This window comes from Abrus precatorius, unplaced genomic scaffold (genome assembly GCF_003935025.1).
Source record: "Abrus precatorius isolate BTA unplaced genomic scaffold, Abrus_2018 Scaffold2, whole genome shotgun sequence".
NCBI classification, from domain to species: domain Eukaryota; kingdom Viridiplantae; phylum Streptophyta; class Magnoliopsida; order Fabales; family Fabaceae; genus Abrus; species Abrus precatorius.
This window is the reverse complement of record NW_020874362.1, coordinates 37,534,783-37,546,887: the sequence shown is the minus strand read 5'-3', so window position 1 is coordinate 37,546,887 and position 12,105 is coordinate 37,534,783. Positions and strand designations below refer to the sequence as shown.

At 30.1% G+C, this 12,105-nt stretch overlaps 2 protein-coding genes across 4 annotated transcripts; both read left to right on the top strand.

The window, feature by feature from the left end:
- The first annotated feature begins 1,765 nt into the window (after nt 1-1,765).
- Nucleotides 1,766-3,547, top strand: LOC113860138. The gene is made up of 2 exons (XM_027492803.1): nt 1,766-2,421; nt 3,250-3,547. Exons 1-2 carry the CDS (start codon nt 1,942-1,944, stop codon nt 3,292-3,294), a joined length of 525 nt encoding a protein of 174 aa, XP_027348604.1. The 5' UTR covers nt 1,766-1,941; the 3' UTR covers nt 3,295-3,547.
- Nucleotides 3,548-6,051: 2,504 nt separating this feature from the next.
- Nucleotides 6,052-10,079, top strand: LOC113858728 (mediator of RNA polymerase II transcription subunit 10b-like). Of its 3 annotated transcripts, XR_003503423.1 has the most exons (7): nt 6,052-6,257; nt 6,659-6,892; nt 6,989-7,069; nt 7,157-7,259; nt 7,379-7,468; nt 9,082-9,369; nt 9,663-9,946. XR_003503423.1 is itself a non-coding variant. In XM_027491464.1 (6 exons), exons 2-6 carry the CDS (start codon nt 6,669-6,671, stop codon nt 9,732-9,734), a joined length of 570 nt encoding a protein of 189 aa, XP_027347265.1. In that variant the 5' UTR covers nt 6,074-6,257; nt 6,659-6,668; the 3' UTR covers nt 9,735-10,079. The 3 variants fall into 3 exon arrangements, 2 of the variants coding, with proteins under 2 accessions (XP_027347265.1, XP_027347266.1); XM_027491464.1 differs by lacking the exon at nt 9,082-9,369 and having other exon boundaries at nt 6,074-6,257; nt 9,663-10,079; XM_027491465.1 differs by lacking the exon at nt 9,082-9,369 and having other exon boundaries at nt 6,074-6,257; nt 6,760-6,892.
- The last annotated feature ends 2,026 nt before the right edge of the window (nt 10,080-12,105 follow it).

Genomic DNA, 12,105 nt, shown 5'->3' with positions numbered 1-12,105 from the left:
TATTAAAAATTTAACGAACAAAATATTTTTTAACAAATGGGTTTTAGACTATTTTTGAAATAAAATAGATTTAACTTTCAATGTAATTGGATTCTTAATTTTATTTCTCTTTAGTGTACAACTCAACTTAAAATAGAACTCCAGGATATTTGTAGTTTATAAAGAAAGAAAAAAACTTAAAATTTTAATTATTATATTATCTTATTTATTTTATTATATATAAAGAGTAACTGATCGCCTGTAGTGATAGATGTTATATACAAGATCTATCCGTCCAATATATCACAAATGTAATATACTTTTTATTTTAGAGATGAATTTATTATTGCTGATAATGCCCCGCGCCCCACGAGTTTATGAAAAGTTTTCTATAAAGTAGTTTATAAGTTTAATTTTGATATAATGTTACTTAATTTTTATATTTTTAACTGAGTAAATCATTTGATAAAAATACTTTTTAATGTTATTATTATAAAATTTAAAAAATTGGTTGATATAATAATCTATGATTAAATGATAATATATTTTAATTAAATTTATAATTTTTTTATAAGTAAAACATATATTATTAGAGAATTTAAAAAGAATTCAAAATTTATATATACAGAGAAAAAAATTAATATTTAATAAATAAAATAAAATAAATATATACTTATATATAGTTATAACAAAGTAATTTCGTCAGTTTAAATATCAATTAGTTCATAAAATAGTTTTTTCTTTATTAATAAGTGATAATTATTTACAGAAGTTTAGAATAATATAATTTTAGATTTTTTTTGATTTAAAATACCATTAAAAAATACAATTCAATTTATATGTAATCACAAAGACTATATTATACCTATCAAAATAATTAATAAATATTTTTTTTTTACTACAATCAACACTAACTCAACCTAAAAAAATAAGTAAGTCAATAAATTTAAAGACAAAATCAATAAAAATTTAAATCAATATACAATAAAATATTATATTTAAAATAAAACAATGAACATATTAAAAATAAATAAGTTAAAAATTCTTAAAACTATTACAGAAACAATAAATTATATTATTAATTTAAATACCATAATTAATTAGTAAACCTAAGAAAATAGGTTTAATAACAATTCTCCAAAAAATATGAGACACATTCAAGAGAAATCTTCTTTATCTATAATCTTTGCAAACCGTCTTCCGTACACATAAATAATAATATCTTACGGATTTTTATATTCTACCGACTATCATGTGCTAATCCATATTTTATTTATTTTTCATCAGCAGTGATAAGATAAAAAATTGAGACCGAGCAATAAATTATTAAGTTGAAATAAATAAAAAAGGTTGGGTCGTTTTAAGATTTCTGACCTTATTATTTTCATATAATTTGTTCTTTCATAATAAGATACGGTTTTTTAAAGTGCGACAAAATTCTATCAGACATTTTTTTGAAAGTTACGAAGTTTTATTCTTTATTAATATTTCAATAAAATTTTCAAAAAATCTAAATTATTTATATAATTTAATTAGATTTTTTCTTTTAAATTCTGAACTGTTGAAAGTAATTTATTTTGATTTTTCTAAATCTACAGCACAATGTTTGGCATATAAAAAATGACAGAAGGGAACAAATTGTTTTGTTTTCCATTATTAATATTCTAAAGATGATTTCAAGGGTAGACCTTAAAAGCATAATTAGGGTGGGGGTGTTTGGCTTCGTGGATCCATACGGCAGTACCCATTTGTGTTTGGTAGTGGATGTGGACAGTGACGATAACGATAATAAAGAAGGAAAGAAAAACAATTTTTAATTATTAAACAATTAAAATAAAAAGAGAGAGAGAAAAAGTGAATAATTTTAGGAAAGAAGAAAGAGTTAGAAGTTATCGGGGAGGGTTGGTGTTTAAAATTGAAACTCTGATCCCTTTCTGGAAAATTGAGAGGAAGGAAGCAACGATGGGAACAACCACCACGAAAAAGTGGCGCGTGTTTGTCACGGTGATCTTGAGTTTGAGCGTGTTTAGTGTTTGGAGTTGCAGGGCGAAAGAGAGCGTGTACGAGATACTCCCAAAGTACGGCCTCCCCAGTGGTCTGTTACCGAACACGGTCACCGACTACATGCTGGAGGAGGACGGCCGATTCGTCGTCGTTTTGGAGAAGCCGTGCTACGTTCAGTTCGATTACTTGGTCTACTACGAGACGAAGATAACGGGGAAGCTCAACTACGGCTCCATCACCAACCTTAAGGGAATACAGGTTCAGCGTCTCTTGCTTTGGTTCAACGTTGATGAGATCAGGGTCGATTTGCCTCCCTCCGATAACATCTACTTCCAAGTTGGCATCATCAACAAGAAACTCGATCTTGATCAGTTCAAAACCGTTCGTTCATGCCGCAACTCTCTCTCCTCTTCTCGTTGCCGTCTTCCTTCAATTCAGGTTTCCTCTCTCTTCTTCTTCAATTTCGTGTTTAAACTCGTCTATCTGTTTTTATTTGATGCTCTGGAAATGTGTGATTTGTGTTACTTATAGCGTTAGGGTTCACAGATGGGTGTGTATTTTATGACTTAGGCCTAAGTTTATACTAGTTTATGGTGAAGTGATGAAAAAGGTGAGGATTGACTTTTACTTGTACGAGAGATTTGATTTGATTCATTTTCTTGATTTATTTTATTTTCTTCTCCTGTAATGTAAGTGTTTGTTTATAATTATTCAAATTAACTTGTTGACTACGTATTTATCAACACACGATATGGGCAAAGGACTCGAACGATGCAGGGGAAGTAATTAGTACATAATTGAAGTATATTGTTGGGTTAAGCCATAAGGCTTCACTTGGATTGGATGCCCCACTACCATGCTGAAGTGGAGTCATAGCTTATAACCTTACAAAATTCACTCTAGCATGGGCCAAATATGAGTGTTCATATGTACTAATTGACTAAATATTAGGACTCCTCAACCTCCCTCATGAGTTTTTGTGTCTGCAATGTGGTCTGAGCGAGTGAGTGGTGGCTTTCCAATCATCTGTTGCCCTTGTACGCGTGCATTGTTTCTCAAACCTTCAACTTCTCCACAAATTAGAGGCATACACTTACTATTTACTTTGACTATAAGATCATAAAACTCACTATCATCTGCAGCATTTTTCATCCCCCCCCCCCCTCTCTGCATATCCTCATTCATTTAGCCTTAGTATTTTTTGATTATGCAGTTCTTGTGCTGCGAGAGAGAAACTAACTTGTATAAATGTATTGCAACTTGCAGCTTCCTGATCCAGTGGATGAAATTCCTATGCTACTCACGGAGTAATGCCGTTTTATACTACTAGCTGTTGTATGGCATAATGGAATGACATTTTAAGTTGTCAGTGTTCCTCTATTGCCTACCCTATCTATCAAGAGTCTAGCTAGACTCACAAAACCGAGTCTGGTTGCGTTATATTATATCCTCATGGGATCTGTATGAACATATTATGTACATATTTAAGTACCGAGACTTCTACTTCATGTGTGTCGCAGAACTTTCTGCTTCTGGCAAAAATTTAACTTTCTATATAATGATCTTGCTAAAACAACAGGTTTCCGTGCTGCCATGGCCTCACCTTGTCTCCCAACTACCCGCAATTTTTTTTATCAGAGTAATTAACTGAATTAGTGCCTAAATTATAAAAAGGTACGTTAGTCTTTAAAATTACAAAAAATATTATTTTAGTCCATGAAATTATTAAATATAAATGATTTTAGTCATAGTTGTAATTTAAGGATAAAAGTAACTGTTGTTTTATAAGTCCTGAGTCTAAAATGATTGTCATTTGATAGTTTAAGGAGTTAAAATGTCATTTTATAAGTATAAGTTGTAAATTTATTGATATTCCATAGACTATCTTCTTTTTTTGCATTAGGACGATTACTTTTTTGAACTGCAGGGGATTGAATATGCCCTGTAAGCTCTTTAATGCTTCCTTAAGTTTAATATTTTGGGTACGATTGAAAGAACTTACGAATAATATTATATTATATATATATAATAAATAAGTTTTTTGTTTAAATTTATGTCAATAAATCTCGTGTTCTAATTTAGTACAGACTCGATATGTAATAAGAGTTTATTTAATAAACGTTTAGTTAAACTTTTATCTTGCATTGTTAGTGAGTATTATACTATAATTGTAATCTGTTTGTCTGCATGAATGAACTGAGAAAAAGTTTAACCATTTTGATGGTCAACCTAATAAAATTATTTACATTCAATAATATCAATTATGTACAAACTATTTACTTTTCTCAACGTGTTTTTTTTTTTTTTTACTTTTATGAATATGCTCTAGTGTGCAGCCTATTAAATTACATATTAAATTAATTTTTAAAAATTGACAGTTAAATTTATAAAATTTATCATTCATATAAAATTATTAAATGCATGAGTTTGAACATTTATCATACTTTATTAATTATATATTATATTGTCACTTTAAGAGAATTTTGAACATTTATTTCACTTTACAATTTTTTATGGAATAATATAATACATCTAATCATTAGATTATACAATTTTATTGTAATGTTTATGGATATAAAAGTTTAAATGAATTTAATATTTCTTAGATATGACATTTTATAGTCTATACTTATCTATATTTTTAAAAGTATAATATCTATTGAAATTAAATTAATTAATAAAATGTTAATTAGTTCTTAAATTGTTAAAATTTTATAGACTTCATTTGTTGAATGAAAATTTTTAAAATAATAATTAAATTGAAAAAAATTCAATGTTTATAAAAATATATTAAAAAAATTGACAATACTCACTTTTAAGATACTTGGATTCTCACTCATTATGATTAAATAAGCTTAACTATTATAATTTTACAGTGACTACTTTGAGTAAGAAAAAAACAATGATGACGCAAGATGCTTAGGCATAGAAACATTTGAGTTTTTATTGATTATGATTTTGATTTATTGGATCTCCCTGTCTTGAAGGAAGGAAATAGCAGCAAAGGAGTATAGAAGGAAACCTCGTTGAGAAGGCACTCATTTTTACACTTCAATTTGATTATTTACCTACTGAAAACTCAAATTTTATATAAATATAACCATGATGAGATTTACCAGGGCTAATTTGAAATTTTCATAATTTTATTTCTCAAATTTGACATAAATCTTTAATTATTTGAGTAAAAATGTAGAAAGTTGGAACTTCAAAACTATAAATAGAGAAAAGCTTATAAAATAGGAAATTAAACTTGACTGAAAAAATATTATACTAACAAATCATATATTAATTATAACAAAAAACTAAACACATCTAATTCATGAAATTTTAGGAAAAAAGATGTAAGAAAAAAAGGAAAGAAGTATAGTTTACGTATTTAAAAAGAAAAATGAAAAAAAAAAGTGGTTCTGACGTGACAGAATCTTCCGAATTCTTTCGATCATGGGATATTAAGTGCGTGATTGATTTAATGTCAACTTTTTTTTCTTATTCAGCGGGCTAAAAGCCCAATAACATTTATTTAAAGTAACGAATGTCAAATGAATTTTATAAAATTAATTTTAATTTATTGAATATCATTGATATTTATAATTTTTTTTGTTTTCATCCGTTTATTCTGAAATCCAACTTGAATTGCGTATCTAAATACTGGAAGTAAGATTATCATTAAAAAAAATTTGTATACAAAAAGTTAAATTCGAAACTTTGCTTAAGTTAAATTTATTTGCTTACCATTCAAACTATTAGTGTATAAAAATTAATTTAACCTATATAATTATATTATATGTACATTTTTTATTAAAAAAATAAAAACTATTTTTTAATAATAAAATAATGAACAACTATTGTTTTTGTCCACAAATAAAGAGATCTTAAATTGGATCGGCCCCAAAAAAAAGAGAAATAAAAACAAAGATTGGATCGGACAAAATCAAGTCGGATTGATAAATTTTGATTTTTTTAATTTTTAATTTATTAAATTTAAAAAGAATCGTATAATATATTTTTAATTTAAATATTTATCTTAAAAAAAATATTTGAAGTTAACACTACTTGCCGTGGAAACTCACAAATTGGAATAAAGAGGAGATTTGTGAAACCGGAAATCTGAAATCCCTAATTGATAGTCGAATTTTGGATCGTCCTGAGACTGCGACGTCGTTGGACCCTTGGCAGTCTTACGGCTATTCCTCTCTACGACCTCCTTCCTCCTCCTCTGCTCTCTGCCTTTGAATCCATCACAGCTCGTTGCCGTTCAGATACGTCGGAGAAAGGTACTGCTATCTCACATTCTTAACTTTTATATTTTCTGATTTCTATTCAAATATGATCGATTATAATTACATTTGATAAATATATACAAAACATTGCTCGTTTTGAACTTGTAATAGAACCTTCATTGGTATTTTGTTTAATTAGGTACTTGTGTGATGATACTAGTTTTTAATTTGGAGTATGACCTTTAGCTTGTGCAATAATTTTATTGAAAATTTTCTAGATACGAAATTTACAGGTTTGGTATATACTGGTTTGACCGAGTTGATTACGGGCCCATGTAGCTCCATATTACATTATTTTAAGAAAAATGATATGCAGTCTCCAGGCTACCAAGCATTTGCTATTGTTATTTGTTTGCATTTTGGATTGAAAATTTTCAATAAATTTTGGCTTATAGAAAAATACAAATGGATTCATCACAAAGTACGGTTGCGGGGGGAAATGGTGGAAATGGGACGCTGATCTCTCAAACTAATGACACAGCAGCTTCTGCAACAGGAGCTGATGATTCTATGCAGAAGCTGAACCAGGTCAGCAATTCCATTCAGAAAACCCTGGGCCTTATCCATCAGCTTTACCTTACAGTTTCTACCTTCAATGCTGCCTTTCAAATGCCTCTTCTCCAACGCATGTAACTTTCTCTGATCCTTTTACTCTAATGCGTCTCTTCTTTCATTTCCTTTTGTTTCCTGCTCAAAATTGGTCTTATTTTACTTAAATTGTCCAGCAATGGTCTTGTTGTGGAGCTTGACAACATGGTTAAATTGGCAGAGAAGTGTAACATTCAGGTTCCTATGGAGGTTGTCAAGTGAGTCGCTTGCATTGGTGCTCCTACAGTTATTTTACGTATTTTTTTTTCATTTGATCTTAATTGTTCTTTTGCTTCTGTGTTTAGTTTAATTGATGATGGGAAAAATCCAGATGAATTTACCAGAGATGTTATAAATAATTGTATTGCAAAGAATCAGATCACCAAAGGGAAAACTGATGCTTTAAAGGTTTTATTCTTATTCTTGATTTTTGTTAGATATGTTTTTTTTTTTTTCATTCCTTTCTTCCTATGTCAAATGTATTTAATGAGCTGCTTTAGTCCAACTCAGCGTTTCTGTTTGTGCAGAGTTTGCGCAAGCATCTTTTGGAGGAATTGGAGCAGAACTTCCCTGACGAGGTTGAAACTTTTAGAGAGAGTCGTGCTACTGCTGCTGCTGTAAGTATAGCTCATTTAGTATTTTCTTTCAATGTTGAACTCAACTTTAAAGACCTTCCTATTGTCATTGGTTTGTCCAAATTTATCACTTATACCTTGTAAAGATAAATACGTTTGCTACCCTTACTGAAAGGGGAGAGAGAGAGGGGGTGCTCCGTCCTGTAATGTGACATCATGCATCACAATTTCCAGTTCTTTTTCCTCCAATTCATCCCCAATCACTTTTGCTTTCCTCTTCTGCTTCTTTTTCCTCGACTTTATATTTTTTTCATCACAAATGAAGTGCAAATTCTTTTCCTTTCACTTCTATATTTCTCACGACGACTATATATTTTATTGTTGATTGGGGAGCCCCGTTCTTCCCTGTCATGCCCTCAGATGAACAATTTCGAGTAGAATTTGTGGTGGAGCTCTTATATGGCCTCTTCCATGGGTGTGCTCTTCTTCTTACTTTATTCATACTCCATTCTTCCCTGCTTGATTCAATCTCATTTTATTGGCACTAGCATCCTCACATCCTTTCAATTTACTATTAATTTCTTTTGAGGCAAAACCTTCTCCCTATTTACTTTCCAATATAGTTCTGAAAATATAAGAACTTCTGATTTAATGACATCTGCTGCAGACCCAGTTTTTGCGACTGTTTAATGTGGCCTGTCATAGTCCTCATATTCAGAGGGTTAAAATGTTACTTGCCTCATCATAAGCCTCGTAATCCTTCTGAATCCAAAGATAAATGTTATGTTTAGATTACAATTTCATTTTTTTTTGTCTTATTTTATACATACATACATACATATGCATATGTATGTGTGCTCTCAAGTTAAAGGGTTATTTTTAGGGAAAAGTGCTTGTAACTGGCCTAAACTTTTCAACTTTTATTCTGACTTTCCCCTTAAACTCTGTACAATTGTTTCAATAGTGCCTTCTGTTAACTTAAAATGTTAACTCACTCACTGTTAAAATATCAGTACCATTTGGTGATATTAATTCTAAACTGTTTATTTATCTTTATTTTAAAAACATTGACATTCAAAAAAATAAATAAATAACAAAAAATAGAATAAAAACCCCAGACAGAACCCATGTCTTGCAATAATCATGTCTCGTTATTGCTTTTTTTTTTTCTGTGCCTAGGAATAGGATGTTTATATTAAGCGTTCAATCTTCTGCAAATATGATTGAACCAGGACATCCGCGTCATTTTCTGTGTTGAAGAAAGTAGGAATTATTTGATTTTGAACTGTATAGAAGTTATTCTTTCATTAAGATGTAAAGAATGGTTGACCTTGTTGGTGAAGAAGGGGCAGCTGAGGTGTGAGTTGATCCACACTCAGAAAACAAGCTGTTTTACTTTTCTTGCAATGTTGCTTCGAAAGAGAAAACTTAGGGGGGCTGTTTGGTTTTACAAAACATTTTGTTTTCATATTCTGTTTTCACTTTTAATTACAAAATTGACATCTTGTTTTTATCATGTTTCTTGTTTTCCAAGATTTGTATAAGAAATAGTGAAATATAATATGCTTTTAAAAAGATTCTGTTTCACTGTTTCCTATACAAATACCTGTTTATTAATTTCCTACATATGTTCCTTCATCACCCTGACTTCTCAGATATCAAGGTAGAAGAAAAATACAGATATCACTCTAGAGAAACTGAAAATGGAAAGAAATTACAGAACATGCGAGGGTTTGCAAAGCTTCCTCACTTTCCCACACAATTTCTTCTTGCCTTCCATCTCTCTACTGATCGTTTTCTATAAAAGATCATGCCTTCCTCAATCCTCCCTTCCACATGGTAATTTGATTATTTCCATGGTGAATCCTAACTATTCACGTACTGGTCTGGCACTGGCATCCTGTGGCCCTTATTCTGCATGCCCTACAAGTTCATTCTGGGTGGTCAGCATCTCTACTTCAAATTTCTCTAATTTAATACCTTGGGTTTGGTTTCTGGTGTGTTTTTTCCATTCTATATCACATGGTTAATTGAATACCGTAATGTAAATGGCAACTTGGCAAGGGACTACTTTATTGCTAAAATGTTTTAAAAGGGCTTAACTGGGAAAAAGAAGAAACCCAAAGACTAAACTAAATCCTGAAGTGAATCTAAAAAATCATAATGTTTGCTTGATTGTTTCTCTTTTTATGGTTTATTGGTTAACTTAAATCCGGGCCTTGTTGCATCTATGCAGGAGTTGAAACGTCAGGCACAGGCACAAAACGTACTGCCAAATGGAGATGTGAGGGTTAAGTCAGAGCATTGAGATCTGATATCTTGTGCCTTTCCTTGTCTATATGTGGAACTCTACATTTTTCCTTTTTTGACCTTGTATGTATACAGTGTCTGTATAGTGCATTTCAGCACCGTTTCCTTGTTCGTGCATCTTGGTTATATGTTGCGAATTGAATTTAACCGAAAATCAAGAATTTTTAGAAGATCAAAAACTTATATAAGGTTTATACTTTTGACTGAGTTTGCGGTCATTTGCAGTTGTTGGCAATTTATTCATGTCTTTTCAACGAAAGAAAATATACAATGTAAATTTAAAAAGTTCTGCAAATGGGATTTTGTTATTATGGATTGCTATTGATGAGTTCTTTCTTTTTTGTCATGCCTTTGGTTTTGGTGAGTTCTTAAGTTCTTTGTTTTCGCCCCCAATTTGTTGTGAGTTATTTGCGAAAAGAGAAGCCCATATATGTTTAGCTTGAAAAAACATAATGCGATTTTTCAAGAATTTCAAGAAAATGATCAAAACTGACAGGTGTCTTAATGTTTATTCGGCCCGAGTAGCTAGAAAAGCTCCAAGATGGGAGTTTTTCTCTACCCCGAATCCTGTTTGTAACAAAATATTGTGATGCGTGTGATGAATTCTTTTTCAAGTATAAATGCGTCATGATGAATATGTTGTCACGTATATGCATTGTGTGTATCACTTCATTTCACATAGACTGTTGAGCCAGTCACGAAGGATGGATAAATCTAATAACAAGGAACATAACGTTTTCACACTATCAGACTTCGCTTTTAATTTTATTCAAGTTAAAAATATCATTTTCTCACATTATAGGATCCCTCAACCGTGCATTTAGTTCGTGGGTAAACTCATCATTTACACGTTAGATAAATCTATGGAAATTTAAGGAATTTTCTTATAAAAATCTGAATTTCATGTAGCCAACATTAACATTAACAAAAACTCAGTAGTGTTAGTTAGGTTTAGAATAATGGAAATTCAGTGACAAAAAGTAACCAATGTTACTTTAATGTAAAGGTCAACATCCATCATACATAGTAGGAGTTTGATTGTTATTTTTTTTTTAAGAGAGTGAATTAAAAAATAAAAAAACTTGTTGAGACTCACATTAGGATTTAATGGATTGAAAATAAAAAAAGTACATTCATAATTTTTTTTTTATAAAAAAATGTATATTTTGTATTCATTAATTATTACTCTGCGAAATGCTATAGCGATTTATTTTGACTTTGTCATCATTTACTTTTTTTATGTACTAAGAAAGAGAACTTAACTTAAATATACTAACTCTTCATTTTCTTAAAAGAAAATTTTTTTTATGTCGCATAGTAATGTTCATAATTAAACATGTACGTTAAATTTATTAAAAAATATTTTTTAAAGTGAGAAAGACTCTAAAATTAGAAAATAAATAAAGTTGTACAACTAATCTATGTATTTAATGTTATGTCTGAGTCTTTAATATACTGTTTTTTTCAACGCTAAAGTACAATATAGTATTCAAAACTTTGAAGTGCATTTACAAAATTAAACTTATATTTACACATACATTTAAATGAAATTTTTTTGAGAATTTAAATTAACCCACTTGATTTTAAAAATGAATACATTTTCCTTATGTGTGTCCTTTAATCACCCTAAATGAGTTCCACTTATTTTATTATATAAAATTGTCATGCTTCCTCAATAATAAATATATGGACTGAGAGCTTGGATAATGCAGGATAGTGAAGGTGAAGAAGGCATTCAATACAAGAAGCAAGGTTTCTAATATGGCAAATCAAGGTGATAACAAAGACCGACCTGAGGACAGTAGTGAATTGCCAGAACCTGTTCTAGTGGAAATTCTTGTGCAGCTTCCCATTAAATCTTTGTTCAGATTCAAAAGTGTCTCCAAACGTTGGAATAAACAAATTTCTGATCCTTTTTTCAACCGCTGTTATACCTGTCGGTGTAATCACCCTCACAGGGAAATCATATGGGCCAGACACTACAATGGCACTGCCAGAAAATCACATCAAACTTCAAAGGATCCCATGTCTGAGGATGGCACCACTCAGCAACAGAAAACTTAGAATCTTAGGTCTGTTGGATTTTTAAAAAATATTTTCCATTTTTATTTTTAATTATAAAAATGTCACTTTTATTTTAATTTTTTAAAATTTGTTTAGAAAAAATTAACAATAATTATTTTATTATTCTTATTATTTTCTATGCAGCTTTTTAAAAATAAAAAGAAAGTGACATTTTTATAATAAAAATAAAAAATAGTTTATGTCAAAATAAATATGTCATTGTTGGTGGTTTCCATGGGTTTTCTATCATCAACGATGGGTTTCTTTCTCATTAGAGTTTTCAATTGTCAATGATGTTTCCTTGC

What these genes read in the sequence shown, in the direction of transcription:
- LOC113860138 (XM_027492803.1), top strand. Translation starts at nt 1,942, where the DNA reads ATGGGAACAACCACCACGAAAAAGTGGCGCGTGTTTGTCACGGTGATC. An exon ending in GCCGTCTTCCTTCAATTCAG is followed by an intron (nt 2,422 to 3,249) that starts GTTTCCTCTCTC and finishes TGCAACTTGCAG; the next exon opens with CTTCCTGATCCAGTGGATGA.
- LOC113858728 (XM_027491464.1), top strand. Translation starts at nt 6,669, where the DNA reads ATGGATTCATCACAAAGTACGGTTGCGGGGGGAAATGGTGGAAATGGG. An exon ending in ATGCCTCTTCTCCAACGCAT is followed by an intron (nt 6,893 to 6,988) that starts GTAACTTTCTCT and finishes TAAATTGTCCAG; the next exon opens with CAATGGTCTTGTTGTGGAGC. An exon ending in GTCGTGCTACTGCTGCTGCT is followed by an intron (nt 7,469 to 9,662) that starts GTAAGTATAGCT and finishes GCATCTATGCAG; the next exon opens with GAGTTGAAACGTCAGGCACA.